Below are 22,739 nucleotides of genomic sequence, written 5' to 3' on the forward strand. Positions count from 1 at the left end.
ACTTCTGTTTGCACTTCCTCAAAGCTTCTTCAATTCTGTTATGTTTCCTTGGAATCTTTATAATAAATCCCCTTTTATGGCTTAAAGTAGGTTAAGATGACTTCCTGTCACTTGCAATTAAAAAATTCCTACTAAATCAACTTTCAATATACATATGAGACTAGCGAGGCTGAGGTAGGTTAAATGACTTACCGGATCTAGAAAAAGGACACAGGTCTCCTAACTCCCAGTGCTGAGCTATATCATAGGTTCAAGTAAAAACAAGCTTTAGAGAAAGGAATCAACATGCAGTACCTCGTGAACCACAGAGCCCAGCATGAAGTCCAGCCTCTGGCACAGTTCTCCAAGGTTGGATAAGCTGCTGGCCCTGTGAGCACTGTCTGGGGCTCTTGCTCCCCTCAGGAAGGTGTGGATCAAAGGTTCTCGGTACTTTGAGACCATGTCCCCTGTAGAAAAAGGGAAGAAATCAAAATACTTCCAAACAAACTTTCAATTTCTTAAAGAAGGAATAACATATCACCATGGCACATTGTATGGTGTTTTATACTTTTCAAAGTACTTGCATAACCATTAAAAATCATGCTCTGGAAGAATAATGTTAGGGAAAATATTCATGATGAATTATTTTGTGAAAAAGCAAGTAGAATCCCAATTATAATCTAAAAACCTACATGTGGAAATAAAATATTGGAAGACTTTAAAATTTATATATATATAAAAGAGAAAAATGTGTATATCATAAGTGCATAGCTTAATAAACTTTCACAAACTCAATACAACTGTCACAGTCACACAAACAGCAAGTATGGTCCTAGGCTACAGCCTGGTCATTAGCCCAGTACTCTTCCTACACTATCACCCTACCTACTCAAGCAAATTGAGTGAAAGACAATCAAGGCATTTTGGGTCCTTGTCAAAGAGAGATCTATGATTCTTCTCTCATTTGGCAGATCTTTACTGAGAGTCCTACTATATGCTAAGCACAGCTCCTGATGCTTGGGATGTACTGGTGAACAAAAGCAGCAAAGAGTCTTGCCCTCTTGGAGTTTCCACTGTAGTGTAAATTACACAGTACGTTAGAAGGTAATAAATGCCATGGGGGGGGGCAGGAGGAGGAAAGCAGGGTGAAAAAAAAAAAAGGAGTAATGAAGATGGTGGCAGACTTCAGTTTTTAAAAAGATGGTCAGGGTTGGCTTCATTGAGATGGTTGAGACATTTAATCAAAGGCTAGAAGGTGAGGCTGTCGCCCATGTGGACCTCTGGGGGAGGAGCACAGCAGGAAGAGGGAACAGCTAGTGTAAAAAAAAAGCTTGTGGGGGAGCATGCCTGTGGAGGAACATCAAGAAAGCCCAAGAGGAGGCTAGAGGGGTGATGGCAGGGCTGGGTGCTGGTGTAGAGCTTGTAAGCCTTTGTAGGCCTCTGTAAGGACTTGGGCTTTTTCTGAGTAAAATGAGAGGCCTTTGGAGGATTTTGAGCAAAAAAGTGCTAAAAGATTACTCTGGCTGCAGTGCTAAGAACATGCAGTAGTGTATGTGTCTGTATGTGTGTCTGGGGTGGAGCAAGGGTACAAATTAGGAAGCTACTGCAGTAAGCTGTTTGAGAGAGGATGGTGACTTGAACAGTAGAGGGGGTGAGAAAAAGATTCTGCATATATTCTGAAGATTACACCAACATGATTTCCAGAGTACTCCAATAATGACTTCCAGGATTTTTGCTTTTGTGCCTGGAAGGATGAAGTTACTATCAACTGAGGTGGGAAAGTCTCCAAGTGAAGCAGGCCTGGAGCAGGAGAATTCAGTTTTAATATGTTGAGGAAGTAGTGGAAGATATATAGAGAGTTCAGAAGAGAAGTCTGGGTTGAAGATATACATTTTGGAATCAATGGAATGCAGATTATATTTAAAACCTTGAAACTAGATGTATAATCAAGGGAGTGAGTTTAGGCAGGGAAGGGAAGAGGACCGAGGACCAAACCTGTACCCTTCCTTCAACATTACGTCTGGGAAGGGTCTGGGAAGGGAAGAACCAGCAAAGGAGAGTGAAAAGGAATAAACAGTCACGTAGGAGGAGAATTAGCATGGTATCCTAGAAATTAAGGGAAGAAAATGTATCAGAGAGGAAAGAATGGTCTGCATCAAATGCTGCTAATAAGTCAGGTAAAAGAAGACTAAAAATTGACCATTAGATTGAGTAACAATGAGGTCACTGTTGACCTTGACAAGAACAGTTTGGTTTTTTTAAAAAATAAATTTGTTTATTTTTGGCTGCGTTGGGTCTTTGTTGCTGTGCACGGGCTTTCTCCAGTTGCGGTGAGCAGGGGCTACTCTTCATGGCGGTGCACGGGCTTCTCATTGCGGTGGCTTCTCTTGTTGCAGAGCACGGGCTCTAGGCGCGTGGGCTTCAGTAGTTGTGGCACGTGGGCTCAGTAGCTGTGGCTTGTGGGCTCTACAGCACAGGCTCAGTAGTTGTGGCGCACGGGCTTAGTTGCTCCGCGGCATGTGGGATCTTCCCGGACCAGGGCTCGAACCCGTGTCCCCTGCATTGGCAGGTGGATTCTTAACCACTGAGCCACCAGGGAAGCCCGACAAGAACAGTTTTGATGGACTGGTAGGGGTGAGTGCATGACAGAAGTGGATTTAAAATATAATGGGAGAAAAAGAATTGGAGACAGATCACTTAAGGAGTTTTCTGCACAGCATATCAAAGAAATGGGGTGGTAGCTGGTCAAGGAAGTGGGGCCAAGAAAGGTTTTTGTATTATTTTATTCTTAAAGCGAGGAGAAACAGCACGCCAAGGCACTCAGAACTGACTTTTTTTTTTTTTTTTTAATGGAAACAACTTCTTCCTCCACAGATGGGCTGAGAACTAAAGCTGCTTTGACTTGATCTTGGCTCTGAGGCCCTAGTTCCAGAACCCAAGTATAACACTCCACTTCCAGCCTTTCTGTAGCCCTAAGGTAACATGATATCTAAATGGTGACAAAATGGTTTCTGAAGCATATGTTTAAAGTCACCAAAATGATAACTTACATAGAAAAGTCACCAACCTGCCCTATCAGGCCCAGTTAATATGCCTCAAATGCCACTTCCTTTGTGAAAACCTCCCTTAATATCCTCAGACAGCCTTAATTAGTCCTCCTTGGAAGTCCCACAGTACTTTGTACTTAAATCACATTTGTTACTAATGCCTTGATTCCTAGATGTTTTCAGCCTATATCTATTTCTCCCATTAGACTATAAATTCCTTGAGGGTAGAACTTCGCTTCATCTCTGTTCCTATTGGTTCTTAGTAATCTTTGCACATACTAGGTACTCAACAAATACCAATGTTGAACTGAATTCACTCATTTATTCAATAAAATGTAATTATGCACCAGTATCATGCTAATGTTCTAGGGATACAAAAATTGATAAAACATAATCTTTACCCTTTAAGCAGCCCAAAGTTTAGGGGGTGGGTATAAACAGATAAGTACCAACAGTTACAGTACTGTGCAGTTAAAGCCATCACAGAGTCAAGCAGAGGTTGCTTAGCATAATTTCACTAATCTTAGTCACTTGGAAGGGGGAGGAGGAGGAAGTTTATTTTTTGTTTTCCCTCAAAGTCAGGAACACAATGTACTTTCCCTACAATACAAGAAAAAGATGAGGACTAATTTCTCTAAAATGCTCCCAGTTCCTAACACAATACATGCAGTCACAAGACTCACCTCCTGCTCAGTTAATATCAACATATATTGCAGAAATTGAATCAGTGATGACTTAGCCATAGCCTATTTTCAGAATAGAAAAGAGGGGACTTTGTGCCTACTAGTATTTGCATTTCTGAGTATCAGTCCTAGTGAAGGCAGTCACATGTATGCACAACAAAATCTGCATAAAGGCTTCTCTGCAGAACTGTAATAGTAAAAAATGAGAAGATATAAATTAAATATTAATTAATGTGGAAGTGGTTAAATAACCATACATATTATGGAATACTATGTGGTCATTAAAAGGAACAAGATAGAATTAAGTGCAACAATATAGAAAGGTTCCCCTGGGACTTCCTTGGCGATCTAGTGGTTAATACTCTGTGCTTCTACTGCAGGGGGCATGGGTTCGATCCCTGGTCGGGGAACTAAGATCCCACCTGCCGTGCTGCCAAAAAGAAGCTATTAAAGAAAATTTAATATTCCTTAAGAAAATATTTCTTAAGGAAATATTTAATTTCCTTAAGACACTGTTAAGTGAAAGAAACTAATAGAACCAGTATCATTCCATTTATATATGTAAAAATGCACACACATAACTTCTCTCAATATTAACAAACCACACTTACAGATTTAAATATGTATATTAAATATACAAATGCATAGATAAAAGAGAAAAAGGATTTACTAAGATAGAAAGGTTAAATAACTTGTCCAAAGAGTAAATACAACCAAGATCAAACTTAGGTAGTCTGACACTTAACTCCTATGATACAATGCATTTAAGATATTTCCAACTAAGAGGAAAACATCTCTTTCTACTTTTGTTATAGTACTTTCCCTTTCTGGAGCTAGAAAGGGGCTTGCTCATTCTGCAGTGTGAGATGTGCAACCAGAGTTAAGAGCTCTGTGTTCTAATTCTGGCCCTGCTGCCAACTAGCAGTGTCACTCAGGGCAATTCCCTTCAGCCCCCCGGACCAACTGGAGATGAGTCAATTAGACGAGATGGTCTCTCAGGCCCCTTCCAGTTGGAAGTCTATGAGGTGATGAGTCACCTTTGGCTTAGCCAACAGGGGAATGAGATTCAGGAGACTTAGAAAGGAAGAAAAGGCACATATTCATGAGCACTGGAGTGGGAGGCTGCTGTGGTTAAAGGAATGAAGGTCCTTGATGGGAAGGAAGTCACTGAGAAATGAAGGAAGTCTGGAAATCCATAAGGAGGGGAAATTGCAGGTTGAAAACGTAAGAGCAGATGACAAACTAGTTAATATTTACTAAAGTAGGGACTTAAAGTTAAAAATAAGTGGTAAACTAACACAACATTGAAATTAACTATATTTCAATTAAAAATGGATTAAAAAAATAAGTGGTAAAGAAAAGATACTATGTGCCAGGTACTGTGCTAGGCACTATGGACCATAAACAAGAAAGACAGAGTCCCTCCCCTCATGGCATTCAAAGCCTACTGGGGAAGAGGAAAAAAACTGACCAAGCAATAACAATGGAGTGAGTTGTGCCCAAAATGGTGACAGAGAAAGATACTTTTATGAGTAATGTTTTGATCTGGTACCAATTTCCAATAACAACAGCTCCAGTATTCTTTTTCATCCAGACTCAAAAGCCTGGTGTTCTTTTTTGACTTCTCCCAGTTACCCTTCAGTCAATCAGTCAGTTCATTTATTATTCTTCAATCCTCATTTACTTCCCTATGGAATTTGAGGCAACTTACAATAAAAAATATTGAAACTGAATTGAATATTTTTTAAAAGTTCTATAGTAATTGAAGAAGTACACATATCCCAAGCTAAGAATGGTTATTGCAAATGAACCCCAAATTTAGTTTAGCAATTCTGGTAGCTGAGGCAAAAAAGGAAACAGAAAACATAGTTCCCATTACTCAATAAAAGAAAGAACATAGATTTGTTAGGAGACAAAAATTTTAGGAAGAATACCAAGAGGTATCTCACTCATTCATTCAGCAAATCTTAACTGAGTGCCTACAATATTCCAAGTACGTTCTCAGTACTGGAGATAATATAGCATGAACAAGAAAGCAAAGTTCCCATCTTTATGAAGCCTACTTCTAGTGGAGGAAAAGACAATAAATAGTAAATAAACTTTCCAACAGCAATAAGAGCTATGAAGAAAAATAAGGAGGGGGGAGCAGTTAAGAGTCAGGGGTGAGAGCTCAGGGAAAAGCTGTCAGAGGAGAAGAGCTGAAGGAACAAGTCATGTGAAGGCCTGGGGGAAAAGGGAAGAGCAGAATGGACAACAGAACTTTTATATTCAATGTAGAAATCATATGGCTGTTTCTTACACTGACCTACCATAAAAGTCAAGGGCATACCATTACATTAACAAAACCAAATTTTAACATTCCATTTGTATAAATTCCTGCCCTGCCAGAGCTTCATTACAACTTTCCAAATGAGCATCCATTTAACTGCATGCTCCACCAACCCCACTCCCAAGCGTACCTAAGAGGAGCCAGTGGAGACTTGGATCTCAAGAGCCCTGTACTGTACCCAGTCAGCTGGCTCTGGGCCCACTTGCTACCTTGTTTTCCAGGTATTGGACTGGACGAGCTGGGACACTCCCTGCATCCACTCTGCATGCATTTCTCAAAGTGCCCTGCTGTCACATTCTCCGCAACCTGACCTCCCTTAGACCTCACATACACAGTCAAGATTTGCCACACCCTTGCTCAAACCTGGTCTTCTTCGGGGATTTACAGCTCTGCCCCCATTTCCTGGAGGCTCTGCTAGCCTCTGACTGTCCTCCTTCTCCCTAGCTCTTGTCATGCTGTGTGGCTGGTTTCTTAAGACTGTACTGGATCCTAGTCTCCAGGTTGGGGGTCAGCCCTGACCAGGTTTCTATGCAGAACAAAATGAATGCATATGATCAGAGAATACAGCTTCAAGGGCTGCAATAACAGAATTTAAAGATCCTACAAAAAGGGTTCTTAATTTGAGCTTTAGGGATCCCTACATGTCAAACTTTGTTGTGTACATCTCACTGGCATTTTCCCATTCTTCCTTATAAACAGCACTCTAATTTTGTTCAAATATCCACCTTCCCCCCTGCCCAACCATCACTTACGTGATTCAGGCTAAGGTCTTTGTTGCTTTAAATGAATCACGGTGGACATATCCCCTAGCCTTAATTGCTTTGGACATGTGACCCAGTCTGAACAATGAGACGTAAGGAAAATCTGTTGGAAGACCCTAAGAAAATATTTTGCCTCTGGTTATGATAAGAATATGACACCTCAAAAAAAAAAAGAATATGACACCTCAGAGCTGCTACAGCCAAATGAAACTATGAGGAACCAGGGGATGAGACCAATAAAACTGAGGCTGGCAGAGTAGAAAGATGAAAAGATTTTGGATCTTGAATGATGTCATGGAGGCAAAGAATTAACCAGTGCAGAACTTTCTGTCATATGCAATGATTCATTCCTTATTGTTTAAGCCAACTGAGTTGGGAATTTCTGTTACCTGCAGCCAAAAGCATTCTGATATGACATATGAAAATTTAACGCTATAGAGTACTTCTATGTCAGTTCTATGTTTATCAATACAAAGCCAGAGAGACTTCCCTGGTGGCACAATGGTTAAGATTCTGCACTCTCAATGTAGGGGGCCTGGGTTCGATCCCTGCTCAGGGAACTAGATCCCATATGCATGCCGCAACTAAGAGTTCGCATGCCACAACTAAGGAGCCCGTGTGCTGCAACTAAGGAGCTGGTGAGCCACAACTAAGGAGCCCGCCTGCCTCAACTAAGACCCAGCGTAACCAAATAAATAAATATAGTAATTTAAAAATAATACAAAGCCAGAAAAGTTAGATTTGCCAAAACAAACTTAAAGCAGTGTATGTTTTTAAAAGGATTCAAAAGTCAATTTTATAACATATAAAAGAAAAAATTAAACCCAATAATTTTCTTTCTTCTAATTACAATTTTAATTGGGACAATAGCCTAGTATACGGCATGACTCAAAATATCAGTGTGTGTAATATATATATATATATATATATATATATATATGCCAAAGAGCAGAGTCATCTTTATACATCTGCCAACCTATTAAATAAAGAAAGGTGAGTAACTATTTACAGTAGGAGCTCATGTGAAGGGGTTATATGCTGAGTATATTTCGCAACTACTGACTAACTAGTTCATTATAAACTAAAACCTCAGGCTCTGGGACACCCACTGCTATTCCTTAGTTTCTGATTAAGCAACAGAACCTCAATTATATCATCCAGGAGGGGTTTTGGTTAATATATATATTTTTGGCTTTTGCCTTTTTGTGTTTTTCTTTATCCAGATGAGAAGTTTGTATTGCTTCAGTTGAAACTTATCTGAACCACAAGGTTCCAAGATTCTAATTCACCTTTTGTCAGAAAAGGTGGCATACACTTGCCCCCTGACAAGGGCAAATATTCATTACCATCCTGTTGTCTTCTTAAAAGTATACATATTATATAGCTTCTACAAAAAATAGTATTGATTTCTGAACTCCCTCACCCCCATTTTCAGAAAGTATTCACAGTAGACTACAATATTTAGACTAAGAGATACCCATGGAACTGAAGTTGGAGAGACCACCATCTTTTCCTCAGGCGTTCAGAAACAGCTTCAGGGAAATGAACACAGTAAACCCAAGACTACTTTTAGAAACTTACTCAAGTTGATTCTAGTCAGTGGGGTTTATCCTAGTTCAGCTCTAATGGCTTTTCCTTTGTGCAATGACAATGACAACACCTGGCTATTTGCATCTCCATATTCTTCTCAGGAAGTCAGCAATAATCAACCTTATTGAGAAGCAAACAGCTGTGTGTTCAAGGAAACAAATGAAGGATCTAGATTTGTTTGAACAAACTTGACAAAAAAACGAGCTGCTTTGGAAGGTGAAAAATCAAGTGCATAGTGAAAAGAGAGCTGGAAAAATTTTAACCTGCCTGTGACTTGTTTGTATCAATTATCGTATATATGAAAAGATTCCTTCAACAAATTAGGACTTGGAAGATTTTTTTTTAGTCAAGCTTTGCAATGGTACTTTGAAGTCTACATTGATAGATTCATTTATGCCTATCAGATCCCACCTTCCCTCATAAAGGATCCGAGATGACCTGAAACAAGAGACACTTACATAGTGAAAGAGCACTATCAAATCTGAGCTGACACAATAAACTACTGGAGTCAGGGGACCTGCTGATTTCAAGGGCTTGACTACTCTTCTAGTTCAGTGAAACAGGTCATAAAAGTGTAATCGAGAAAAATCAAGTGAGAAAGAAAATTCCACTGTTGGCCAAATCTTTACACCATCCTTTCAAAACTCCATAATTAATGTCTGCAGAGCCCTCTATTCCTTCTTTCCTTCTTCTCTTCCCACCCCCCCTCCTTTTTTTTGAGACATAGAAGGGAACACTGATAAAAAATCATTCTTAACTACTCTCTTCTATCTACCAACAGGAAATAACTAAGAAATATCCTATCCTGCTGGTTAAGGTGCTGCTGGGTAAAGGCAATTATATTTTCCAAAGACTGAATGATCACTTACAGCCAGTACTCCTCTGTAATCAGAAGTTTACATACATTCTGAGTAATGTTTTAGACCAATGTTTCTTAAACACAAACATGGGCACTGAAATTGCGCAGTGCAACTTGATTATGATGTGGATCCAGGTGATTCAGAATTATCATTAAAATGAAAACACAACATTTAAAAAATTCTTTTAAAGAACACACAGACCCCTGAATTATATCAGAATTTAATCTCCAGACTCCAGCTCTTCCATCTAGCTAATTCAATAAAAACATTAAAACATTTAACTTGCACTACAATGTGCAAGGGACTCTAACGGGCACTAGAGATTTAGAGGCAAAGGAAATTTTGCATATAAATGTCCAGCTGATCCAGTACAGCTGATAATTTGAAAAGACTGATAATGCTTTTTTGAGCAAGGGAATGGCTTAACTAGAGATATATTCTTGAGTTTGGTGAATCTGAATTTATATGTGTGTTCAGAAAGGACAAAAGTCTTTGTTCTATGATGTAGAATGAGGTTTGCATCGTAATAATTAATCTCCAGCTGGATCACTTCTACTGCAATGCCTTCAGGACACTCTTACACTCTGTTAACTGGTTGCAAAGTCACAGTCAGCCAAAGGATATGATAATCTTTTAGAGATCAACTTTTTTTCCAAATGAATAATGATTCAAATAGTACGGTGTTTTCTCTACACAATTAGGGTAGTAAATAAAATGTTAAGCCGCATGGAATGATTGAAAATTTCTACATTCTTTAGCAAGAGAAAGTCTTTTTCTATGATAGTCACAGAGGAATCAGGTCATTGATAGCACAGTCATTGTAGGGTGTGGCCTCACCAGCTCAGAAGTGCTGATGCCTACTTCACTCTCAATGCAGGCATGAAAGTAATTTACTCCACTTGAAGCAACTGATGCCTCCTAACCTACTTTTTTTTTTTTTTTTTTTTTTTAAACATCTTTATTGAAGTATAATTGCTTTACAATGGTGTGCTAGCTTCTGCTTTACAACAAAGTGAATCAGTTACACATATACATATGTTGCCATATCTCTTCCCTCTTGCATCTCCCTCCCTCCCACCCTCCCTATCCCATCCCTCTAGGTGGTCACAAAGCACCGAGCTGATCTCCCTGTGCTATGCGGCTGCTTCCCACTAGTTATCTATTTTACATTTGGTAGTGTATATATGTCCATGACACTCTCTCACCCTGTCACATCTCACCCCTCCCCCTCCCCATATCCTCAAGTCCATTCTCTAGTAGGTCTGTGTCTTTATTCCCATCTTGCCACTAGGTTCTTCATGACCTCTTTTTTTTTTTTTCCCTTAGATTCCATATATATGTGTTAGCATACTGTATTTGTTTTTCTCTTTCTGACTTACTTCACTCTGTATGACAGACTCTAACTCCATCCACCTCATTACAAACACCTCCATTTCATTTCTTTTTATGGCTGAGTAATATTCCATTGTATATATGTGCCACATCTTCTTTATCCATTCATCCGATGATGGACACCTAGGTTGCTTCCATGTCCTGGCTATTGTAAACAGAGCTGCAATGAATATTTTGGTACATGACTCTTTCTGAATTATGGTTTTCTCAGGGTATATGCCCAGTAGTGGGATTGCTGGGTCATATGGTAGTTCTATTTTTAGTTTTTTAAGGAACCTCCATACTGTTCTCCATAGTGGCTGTATCAATTTACATTCCCACCAACAGTGCAAGAGTGTTCCCTTTTCTCCACACCCTCTCCAGCATTTATTGTTTCTAGATTTTTTGATGATGGCCATTCTGACCGGTGTGAGATGATACCTCATTGTAGTTTTGATTTGCATTTCTCTAATGATTAATGATGTTGAGCATTCTTTCATGTGTCTGTTGGCAATCTGTATCTCTTCTTTGGAGAAATGTCTATTTAGGTCTTCTGCCCATTTTTGGATTGGGTTGTTTGTTTTTTTGTTATTGAGCTGCATGAGCTGCTTGTAAATCTTGGAGATTAATCCTTTGTCCGTTGCTTCATTTGCAAATATTTTCTCCCATTCTGAGGGTTGTCTTTTGGTCTTGTTTATGGTTTCCTTTGCTGTGCAAAAGCTTTTAAGTTTCATTAGGTCCCATTTGTTTATTTGTGTTTTTATTTCCATTTCTCTAGGACCTGGGTCAAAAAGGATCTTGCTGTGACTTATGTCATACAGTGTTCTGCCTATGTTTTCCTCTAAGAGTTTGATAGTGTCTGGCCTTACACTTAGGTCTTTAATCCATTTTGAGTTTATTTTTGTGTATGGTGTTAGGCAGTGTTCTAATTTCATACTTTTACATGTACCTGTCCAATTTTCCCAGCACCACTTATTGAAGAGGCTGTCTTTTCTCCACTGTATATGCTTGCTTCCTTTATCAAAGATAAGGTGACCATATGTGCGTGGGCTTATCTCTGGGCTTTCTATCCTGTTCCATTGATCTATATTTCTGTTTTTGTGCCAGTTCCTAACCTACTTTTTAGCTCTTGCTACCAGGTGTCAAAAGTAGGTATTGAGACTAGCAATTAATACTCTGAAAATGAAATTAAGAAAACAATTCAATTTATAACTGAATCAATCAAAAAGAATAAATGCTTAAGAATAAATTTAACAAAAGAAGTGGAACACTTGTACTCTGAAAACTACAAAACATTGTTAAAAGAAATTAAAGAAGAACTAAATAAATGGAAAGACATCCCACATTCATGGATTGGCAATGCTGCCAAAATTGATCTATAGATTCAACGTAATCTATATCAAAACCCCAGCTGCCTTTTTTTCCCCCCAGAAGTTGGCAAGCTGATCCTAAAATTCACATGGGAATGTAAGGGATACAGAAAAACCAAACAATCTTGAAAAAGAAGAACAAAGCTGGAGGACTCCCATTTCCTAATTTAAAAACTTACTACAAAGCTACAAAAATCGAGACAATATGGTACTAGCCTAAAGACACACTTGCAGATCAATGGAATAAACTGAGAGTCTAGAAATAAACTCTCATTTTTATGGTCAATTTATTTTCAACAAGAATGTCAAGATAATTCAATCAGGAAGAGAATAGTTTTTCAACAAATGGTGCTAGGACAACTGGACATCCACATGTAAAAGAGCTGAACCCCTTCCTTACACCATATACAAAAGTAACTTCAAATGATCATAGATCTAAGTGTAAGAGCTAAAATTATAAAACTCTTAGAAGAAAACACAGGAGTAAATCTTTGTGACTTAGGTTAGGCAAAGGCATTTCAGGGACTTCCTTGGTGGTCCAGTGGTTGACAACCTGCCTTCCAATGCAGGGGACGTGGGTTCGATCCCTGGTCGGGGAACTAAGATTCCACATACCGCGGGGCAACTAAGCCTGCGTACCACAACTACTGAGCCCCCATGCCTCAACTAGAGAGCCCGCGTGCCGCAAACTACAGAGCCCACACACTCTGGAGCCCGTGCGCCACAATTACAGAGCCCACGCACTCTGGAGCCCATGCACCACAACTAGAGAGAAGCCTGCATGCTGCAACAAAAGATCCTGCATGCCGCAACGAAGATCCCACATGCTGCAACGAGACCCAACACAGCCAAAAAAAACAAAAAGGCATTTCACATACAACACCAAAAGCACAAGTGGCAAAAGAAAAAATAGGTATGTTGGACTTCACCAATATTAAAAACTTTTGTGTGTCAAATGTCACCACCAAGAAAGTAAAAAGACAACCTATAGAATGATGGGAGAATATATTTGCAAATCATGTATTTGATAAAGGGCTTATCTTCAGAATCTATAAAGAACTCTTACAACACAATAAAAAAAGACAAATAGGTCAAATTCAAAACGGGCAAAGGATCTGAACCGCATATTTTCCAAAGAAAATATACAAATGGCATATATGAAGATACTCAATACCATTAATCATTATGGAAATGCAAACCAAAACCACAAGATACCACTTCATACCCATTAGGATGGCTATAATCAAAAAGACAAGAACAAGTGCTGGTGAGGAGAAGAAACTGAAACACTAATACACTGCTGGCTGAAATGTAAAATGGTGCAGCCACTTTGGAAAACAGTTTGGCAGTTCCTCAAAAAGTCAGAGTTACCATATGAGCCAGCAATTCCACTCCTTCGTATATACTCAAGAGAATTTAAAACACATTCCCACATAAAAACTTGAACATGAAATGTTCAAAGCAGCATTATTCATAATAGTCAAGAAGTGAAAAGAACTCAAATGTCCACCAACTGATGGATGGATTTTAAAATGTGTTATATCCATACAATGGAATATTACCTGGCAATAAAAAGGAATAAGGTACATGCTGCAACATAGATGAACTTTGAAAACATGTAAGTTAAAGAAGCCAGTCAAAAAAAAAAAGTATGATTTCATTTATAGGAAATATCCACAATAAGAAAATCCTTAGAGACAGAAAGATTAGTGATTGCCAGACTGGTAATGGGTACCGGGTTTATTTTGGGGTGGCGAAAATGTTTCAAAATTGATTGTGGATGGTTGTACAACCTTGTGAACATACAAAAAATTTTTGAATTGCACACTGTAAATTGGTAAATTGTATAGTATATGAAGTATACCTCAATAAAGCTATTTTTTTTAAAAGTAAGTTTTGGGCCGGGAGGGCTTAAAGGAGGGCTACATAATCTAGTTCACGTTGAAGCTGGAAAAATAAATAACATATAAAAATCTTCACATATTAGAAGAGAAGAGGTATATGTGTGTAAGCAGAATCTGATATGAAACACACCTCTGCCTTCCAATAGCTCAGAGACCAAAGGCTTGGGGGCAGATCTCACAGACAATTCACAATGGTTGCTCCCTTCAAACATGAAGTAGGAGATCCGGATTCTTTCATGATATGCCCACTACAGGAACCGGGTCCTGCCCTTGACCACCAGTCAAGCAGAACCCAGAGCTTTCCCACTGCTTTGTGAATGGCATTGCTTCTCCCAGCTCTTTGCTTCCTTATTTGTCAGTAAAAGATGGTGCCAACACAATTTCAGTCTTTACTACTTCAGAGCTGGCAGTTTAATGGGTAACATTTTTTAAACCTTCTAAATTAATTTTCATTGCATCAGCTTTAAAAAATATTAGTATAATATAAAAGTCTCCTAAAAGAGGCAAGAAAAATATTGAAGATATAGACTCAAAGGTTCTTACATACAGTTACAGCCATTTGGCCCAATATTCCATCTCTGGGTATGCCAAACCACATCTGACAAACATTAACCCAGGGATAGTTAAGACCTCCTACCAGTATTTTAAAACTTTTGTGCTCCAGCCTTTTATTATGTCCATCCCAATCTCTTCTGCTCTTTATTTCATTTCCTCTTAAGGACCAGACTCAAGTGGAGATGGAGACCTGGAGTCTTTGTCTGCCTATCTATGAATCTTAATCTTATCTTTCCAGGCTCCTGGATCTCATTTACATTGAATTGCCTCTGTAATCTAACCAGTTCAAGTAGGTTCTTCCTTTTCCAAGACAGCACTTTTTGTACTTTCAGATTTGATATTAGATATTTTGGGGAGAAAAAAGAGAGTAAAGGTATAAAAAGGTCAAATGTCACAATACACACTTCACTCACTAAAGCCGTTACTGAAAAAAGGAATCCAGAGAAACTATTTTTCCTCCCATTTATTTGGGAACTAAAGTAAATAGATCCCTGGGGATGAGTAACATGGTGGAGAGCCACATGCCCTCACAGAAATATTCCTGCTGACCTGGTCAATAAGGAAACAGGAGACAAAATATAGATCTGACTCTCTGCATGGACCCTTTTATGTCCTCAATAATATCTAGTAATTTTTCCTGCATTTTAGGGCCTGGAACTCTATTTCACTACTGAAAGGAATACAGTAGAAGAATTACTTGTTTTTTGTAACATTTCATGAATACAACTTATTGCCGCGACTGGACCAGAGTCAACAGAGACAATAATTTCTGTCAAGGTCAGAAGGAAATTAGATTGACGCGGCAGATCCTGACAGGCAGGATTACCTTTCCAAAAGCCATTTAGAGAATTAAATAATTTAAATGCAATTAATTTTTTATGAAATTCATCATTTAAATAATTCATAGGTGGGGGCTTCCCTGGTGGCGCAGTGGTTGAGAATCTGCCTGCCAGTGCAGGGGGCACGGGTTCGAGCCCTGGTCTGGGAGGATCCCATATGCCGCGGAGCGACTGGGCCCGTGAGCCACAGCTACTGAGCCTGCGCGTCTGGAGCCTGTGCTCCGCAATAGGAGAGGCCGCCATAGTGAGAGGCCCGCGCACCGCGATGAAGAGTGGCCCCCGCTTGCCGCAAATGGAGAAAGCCCTCGCACAGAAACGAAGACCCAACACAGCAAAAATAAATAAATAAATAAATATTAAAAAAAAAAAAAATTCATAGGTAAATTCTGATCTATTAACAACAATTACTTTTCTGCCTTGAATTTCCCATGCAGCTCTGGGAAAATCATCTCTTTTCTGATTTTAGTTTCCCTTCTCCACATAGCCCTTTATGAACAGGGGAGAGATTTTAGTTAAGATAGAATATGCAGCTACAGTACAGTGGAATAAAAAAATGTTGCGTCCATTTGTAAGCCTCTTTATCTGCAAAGCACTTGTACGCCTATTACCACATAAGAATTTGAGTTTGGTGGAAAAAAATATTCCTAACTCTGTATTACAAATAAGGAAAGAGAAATTTTTAACGGGCTGATCCCAGGTCACACAGCTACTGAAAGACAGATACATTCTCTTGTCTCCCAAGCAGAGGGCTCTTCCTACTGCCATCAGGACATTTACTTGGCGCTCCATGAAGATCAGCAGGAACTTCTGTTCTAAAACAGTGGACATCAATGTGGCCAGCTGATTCTCCCACACCTCTGACATTTCACAGTCCTTACAATTTTCATTCTTTCTCTGATTAACCTCATAAGATATGAATGGAAGAGAAGTCAGGGATTTATATCTTACAAGAGGGCATAAGCAACAGGGCATAATGGGAATAAGTTCCTCTGGTCCATGAACAAACACCAAAATTGTCACTTAATTGTCCTTTTGAAGGGCTGGAATCCTATTAATTCTATCCTGAAGAGGAGAACAAAAAAAATTCCCCTCTTCTTTACCATCTTCAAAGTGGTAACACTTCTGATTTCCTAACAGGAGGAGGTGACTGATAAATAGCCTTGTGAAAGCTGCTAAAGCCATATACTTGATGTACATTAGGGCATTAGAGGGCTGAAGCCAAAGCCACCTTCTGGTCTTGATGGGGCTTGCCAGGGCGGCAGGTCGCAGTAGTCACTGGGCAAGAATGCTGAGTAGTCCCTGGATAGAGTCCCCCCTGCTGGTGTCTACATGTCAGGACCCACTTTTCTCCCTCAGGCTAATTGTTGATCTGCTGCTTTTGGTGTTCCATTCATACTGTTATCCTTTTTAAGGCAATGTAACCAAGAGGTGACTCTGAGCTAGAAGTAGGTTAGCAAAGATTTCAGGGCCTCTTAGCCCTCCCTTTTCTGGTTCTAATTTCATTGTATCTCATCACACAGACCACACAGGCATGGATGATTTGGATGCAAGTTGCAGGTAGACAAACTTTGACAGGCTTAGATGTAACCAAGGGAAGATCTCTGGACAAGTTATTAAAGAAAAACAAACTTGTTAGTAGGACTATTGTTGGTGCAAGTGAATTACCAGGTATGCTTTAAAGAGACACACAGACCTTCTTGCCTCCAAATATTTCTTCTATTAGCAATCTGTATTGCTTCAGAGTCTATTTAATCATTAGAACTTTATTTCTTTAGACTAAGTAGCCTCCTTACTCAAAAAGCAAAACCACCCCAAGAAGGGCAGCATAATAGGAGGCTGTCATCCACACCTTAGTAAATATTAATATACCTGCTACCTCCTTTTTACAAGCTGGGAAGGAACAAGAAAGATATGAAATAATTTCTGAAATTTGATGAGTTTCTAGTCGAAGAAAGTTTTAAGTGGGAGGGGAGAAGGAAAAAAAGGTAAGCGAGGGGCACTGAAAAGAGAGGGAGAAGACCCTACTTTACACTTTGACTTGCAAAAGGATGTTTTCTTTCCATGTCTTCAAATAAGAGTGATGTGCAAATAAGAACCACAGATAAATATTTTTTGGACAAAGTAAAACAATGTACAGGAAATGCTTTGTACCACTGGATTTTCAGCAACTCAATGAACTAAAGTAACATAGAAACAAAGACAGTTTGAAACAGAGGATGCCAAGACTTCTATAGTTATGTATTAACTAGCTTACTCATTCCATCTCAACAGCTCATTGAACACCAAGATTGGTTTAAAGGGCATATAAACTTTCAGTTTATACAAAGTTACCCTATAAGGAAAATCTACAACAAATGACTCTACCTTAGTGTGTTACTGACAAGAAAAAGAGATTAGTTCTCCTGAAAAGTGTGCTTGAGACAGTAACAGACTTCAGAAACATGGTGGAATTTTCTTGAAGGGTGGAATTAACAAAGTAAAGCCCAGAAATGTGATCACAAGAAAGGAAAAGTTCCAGGTTTATGGCAAGCTATTTTAAAAGATGAAAGAAGATAAAAACTAGATATTTTAAATGAAGGAGACTCTCTTTACAATTCTGTTATGATGAAAGTAGTAAAACCATTCCAGTGACTTAATTAATTTAATTTGCTACATAAATGTTCAAACTTGTTAAAGCAGGCCCAAGAGTTAGTTAGCCTCATAATATTGACAAACATAAATCAGGAAGCCTGTGGCCTGAGAATATAACTTTATGTTTAAATTATTAACAGAAGATCCTTCAACTGCTATGAAATCAGTCTTTACCACATCAGGTCCAGCAAAAAGAAAATGAAGTTACAACTTCTTTTAAAGGGAACATTATATTCTAATTAGTTGGTTTACTCTCTTGCAAGCCCATAAGTCAAAGTGAATGCAAGAATCTATTTCAAATCCAAGAATCTATTTTAAAACTTGTAAATAAAAGAGAAAATCAGATGTTTCACTGTCCTGTGTCCTTTCAGGGACACAATAAAGGATCCAAATTAATGCTTTAATTTACTCTAAATTGGAATTAGGGGTGTGAGATGAGAAGACAAAAGTATGAAGACACTGAAAATAAAAATAACAGCAGAATTAAACACTGAAACATTCAAGTATACAGTTGTCCTTCAATATCTGTGGGGATTGGTTCCAGGACTCCCCAAGACTCCCCGTATCTGCAGGTTTGCAGATAAGTAGGGCCAACTGTAATTGTGTCATCTTTAAAGAATGGACTCTTTGCCAATGGCGTCTTCTATCTCCTAAGCTAATGACTGCAGCTGGTGATTTCAGAGAAGAAATGCAATATCTACTCAAATCTATTTAAAGAGGTTTAATTATAAAGGGTAAAAGTTTAAAGTAGGATACAAAGCTTGATTTGAGGGGAAGAAAAACTTAAGAATGATTTGGAAAGATTAGTTACTTCCAAAGAAACTTTGTTGAAAAAGCAAGCAATGAAGGGCTGCCAAAGAAATACATATACATGTACTTGAATAATGGTTACCTTAGAATAGGGCCAGCAGACTTTTTCTGTAAAAAGCCAGACAGTAAAATACTTTTGGCTTCGAGGGCCAATTTCTGTTTGTCATTGTAACTACTCAATTTTGCCACTGTAGTGCAAAAATAGCCATAGACAATACATAAATAAGCATGACTGTTTCAATAAAACTTTATATGGACACTAAAATTTGCATTTCACATCACAGAAAATTATTCTTCTTTTGCTTCCCCCTTCCCCCAACCATTTAAAAATGTGAAAACCATTCATAGCTCATGGGCTATACAAAAACAGGCAGCAGGTCGGATTTGGCCCAAGGGCAGTGGTTTGTTACCCCTGTAATTCCCTAACATAAAAGCCCCATGGAATGTAAATTGGTGCAGCCACTGTGGAGAACAGTATGGAGGTTCCTTAAAAAACTAAAAATAGAGCTACCATATGATCCTGCAATCCCACTCCTGGGCATATATCCAGAGAAAACCATAACTCAAAAAGAAAAACGCAGGACTTCCCTGATGGCACAGTGGTTAAGACTCCGCACTCCCAATGCAGGGGGCCCAGGTTCGATCCCTGGTCAGAGAACTAGATCCCACATGCATGCTGCAACTAAGAGTCTGCATGCCACAACTAAGAAGCCCACGTGCCACAACTAAGGAGCCAGCGAGCTGCAACAAAGGAGCCCGCCTGCCTCAACTAAGACCCAGTGCAACCAAATAAATAAATATTAAAAAAAAAAAAAAGATACATGCACCCCGATGTTCACAGCAGCACTATTTACAATAGCCAAGACATGGAAACAACCTAAATGTCCATTAACAGAGGAATGGATAAAGAAGATGTGGTATGTATGTGTGTGTGTGTATATATACATATATAAACAATGGAATATTACTCAGTCATAAAAAAGAATGAAATAATGCCATTTGCAGCAACATGGATGGACCTAGAGATTATCATACTAAGTGAAGTCAGAAAGAGAAAGGCAAATACCATATGATATCAATTATATGTGGAATCTAAAAAATGGTACAAATGAACTTATCTACAAAATAGAAATAGACTCACAGACATAGAAAACAGACTTGTGGTTATCAAAGGGGATAGTGGGGGGTGGGGGAGAGATAAATTAGGAGTTTGGGATTAACATCTACACACTACTATATATAAACTAGGTAGACAACAAGGACCTACTGTATAGCACAGGGAACTATACTCAATATCTTGTACTAACCTATAATGGAAAAGAATCTGAAAAAGAATGCATATCTATATATTTTATATATTATATATATATAAAACTGAATCACTTTGCTGTACACTTGAAACTAACACAACATTGTAAATTAACTATTAAAAAAAAAAGAAGCCCCACAATATTTTTGTTACAGAAATTAATTTCCTATTGCTACTGTAGTCACCAAGGTATATTTTACCTCGAAGAATTCATGCCAATATCAGACAGCTGATTTTCTAATATCACAGTATAATTTGGCTTTTACAGTCTTCATATTAATTAAAACAAAATTTTGGATTAAAGCAAACAACTGTTTTTTACAGTTGTGATTAGGGGCATGATCTTTGCAATCAGAGAAATCAGGCTTTGAGTCCCTGATCGAGCACCAACTAGCATTGTGATCCTGGGGAAGTCACTAACTACTCTGAACCTGTTACCTTTTCTATAAAATGGTAATAATAACAAAAGGAATCACCTTGCAGGGCCATTTCAAGGATTATGTGAGAGCATGCACATAAAGTGATCAACAGAGAGCCTGGAATAAAGTGCGTACTCAACTGTGATTTGTATTCTGGAATAGGACAGGATGATCACACATTTTACTTGTCTGAAGAGCTATTTACTCCAGGTTGGCTTTTGCCTTGGGAGAATGGAGGAATACATGGTACTCACTCAAAAATGACAAAAAGAAAATAATAGCAACCAACATTTATTCACCCCTTACCATGAAAGATGCTGGTTCTGAACACTTTACATATATTATCTTTTAAATTTCATAACCACCCTATCAGGAAGCTACCATAATTATCCCCATTTTACAGATAAGGAACAGAGAGGTTATGTAACTTGTTCATAGCTATTAAATGTTAGAGTCAAGATCAAAACTTAGGAAGTTATGACTCCGGGGGTCACAGTGCATACCTCTGACAGAGAAAGGTAAAATGTGTCCCAAGGTTAAATCTATACATCAATTTCCTATCTACCTGCCTAATGGCTGCCACTGTAGGTGGTCCTACCTCTCTACTTTAGTCTCTGGCAACCCCAGTACAGGAATTAATACAGTCGTAAATACATCTCTATAATGACACTCAAATATTTATATTTATAATGACACAAATATTTCATTTTATGTATACTATTTCATTTGAGCCTCTCAACATTACTATGAGAATAACTGGGTGGATTACACTTGGTGGAAGTGCCAGGTGGATTATAACTCCATCTCCACTAAATGTTAAAAGAGGTGACAGTCTCTCATTTTTTCTTCTGAATTGTCTATAATGTCTACTTTTTCTCACCATTCTCACAGACATCCCTCTAATCAAAGTCTTCATCTCTTTATGCCTAGGAATGCCAAAACAGCCTCCTAGCTATCTCTCTGGCTCCAGCCTCTCCTTTCTTCACTCACGTTTCATGCCCCTGCCAACCATACCTATACATCTCTCATCATGTGGCTTCCTTTCTTAAGAATCCATAGTGATCCCCAAATGCCTGTCACATCAAGTCCTAACTCCTCTGCCCAGTCTTCAAGGCTCTCTGCGGTCTGCCCACCCTCCCTATCTAGCCTTACTACCCAAGGCACCCAACACAACTTGCTATAGGGAGACAGGTCAAGTCCTCCATTCGCAACACAGGCATCCCACTTTTGTTCTCATGCTTTCTTTCCTATCTGGGGACATCATTTGCCTTCTTTCACACGTAAATCCTCATTCAATATCCATCATCATCTCGTTCCCAGATTGCCCAACAACATCTTATGAGTCTACCTGCTTCTAGTCTTGTCCCACTCTCATCCTTCACATAGCAGCCAAAATGATTTTGCTAAAATGTAATTATGATTAATTCTTCCCTCCTTAAAATCTCTCAGTGACTTCCATTTAAAGTCAACATAGGGCTTCCCTGGTGGGGCAGTGGTTAAGAACCCGCTTGCCAATGCAGGGGACACAGGTTCAAGCCCTGGCCCCGGAGGATTCCACATGCCACAGAGCAACTAAGCCCATGCGCCACAACTACTGAGCCTGAGCTCTAGGGCCCGCGAGGCACAACTACTGAGCCTGCGTGCCACAACTACTGAAGCCCACGTGCCTAGAGCCCATGCTCTGCAACAAGAGAAGCCACCGCAATGAGAAGCCCGAGCACCACAACAAAGAGTAGCCCTCACTCGCCACAACTAGAGAAAACCTGTGAGCAGCAACGAAGACCCAACACAGCCAAAAATAAATAAATAAATAAATAAATTTATTTATTTAAAAATTAAAAAAAAATTAAGTCAACATAAATTGAAATCCCTTAACAGAGCACATATGGCTCTTTATGATCTTGGCTTCTTGAGCTAAGCCAGGCCATAGAAACCTGGCCGGAATTTGAAAAAGGATGAGAAAGGTGACTTCTTCTCTTGTAACTTTATTTACTCCCACAGCAGTAAACAAGCAGGACACAGATTATGAAGAAGATAAGGATTCAGGTGGGTGAATATAGTCTCCCATTGTCTCTCCTGGACCTCAGGGAAATGTGCTGAAATTCAGTATGTGAAGACTAGACACAAAGCAGCTGGTAGCTAAGGCTGAAAGACCTGAAGTGAGATTTGAGCTACGGCCCACTGCAGGTAAGACAAAGTTTGAAGTTTGAGTCTAATTTAATTGCCTGCTAAAACAAAAATTTAACAGTTTGGAGTACCATAACAGAATCTATAGCCTTCCC

General features: G+C 39.0%; 1 protein-coding gene across 1 annotated transcript in view; it reads right to left on the reverse strand.

Annotated features, from left to right (window-relative positions):
* Window positions 1-22,739, reverse strand: part of TANGO6 (transport and golgi organization 6 homolog) — a 178,756-nt gene that overhangs the window by 39,373 nt on the left and 116,644 nt on the right. Inside the window, exon 16 of the mRNA XM_061174498.1 lies at window positions 295-446. Within this exon, the coding sequence (XP_061030481.1) occupies window positions 295-446 (152 nt within the window). The remainder of the gene's footprint in view (window positions 1-294; window positions 447-22,739) is intronic.

The sequence above is a fragment of the Eubalaena glacialis genome, chromosome 18 (genome assembly GCF_028564815.1).
Source record: "Eubalaena glacialis isolate mEubGla1 chromosome 18, mEubGla1.1.hap2.+ XY, whole genome shotgun sequence".
NCBI lineage: Eukaryota > Metazoa > Chordata > Mammalia > Artiodactyla > Balaenidae > Eubalaena > Eubalaena glacialis.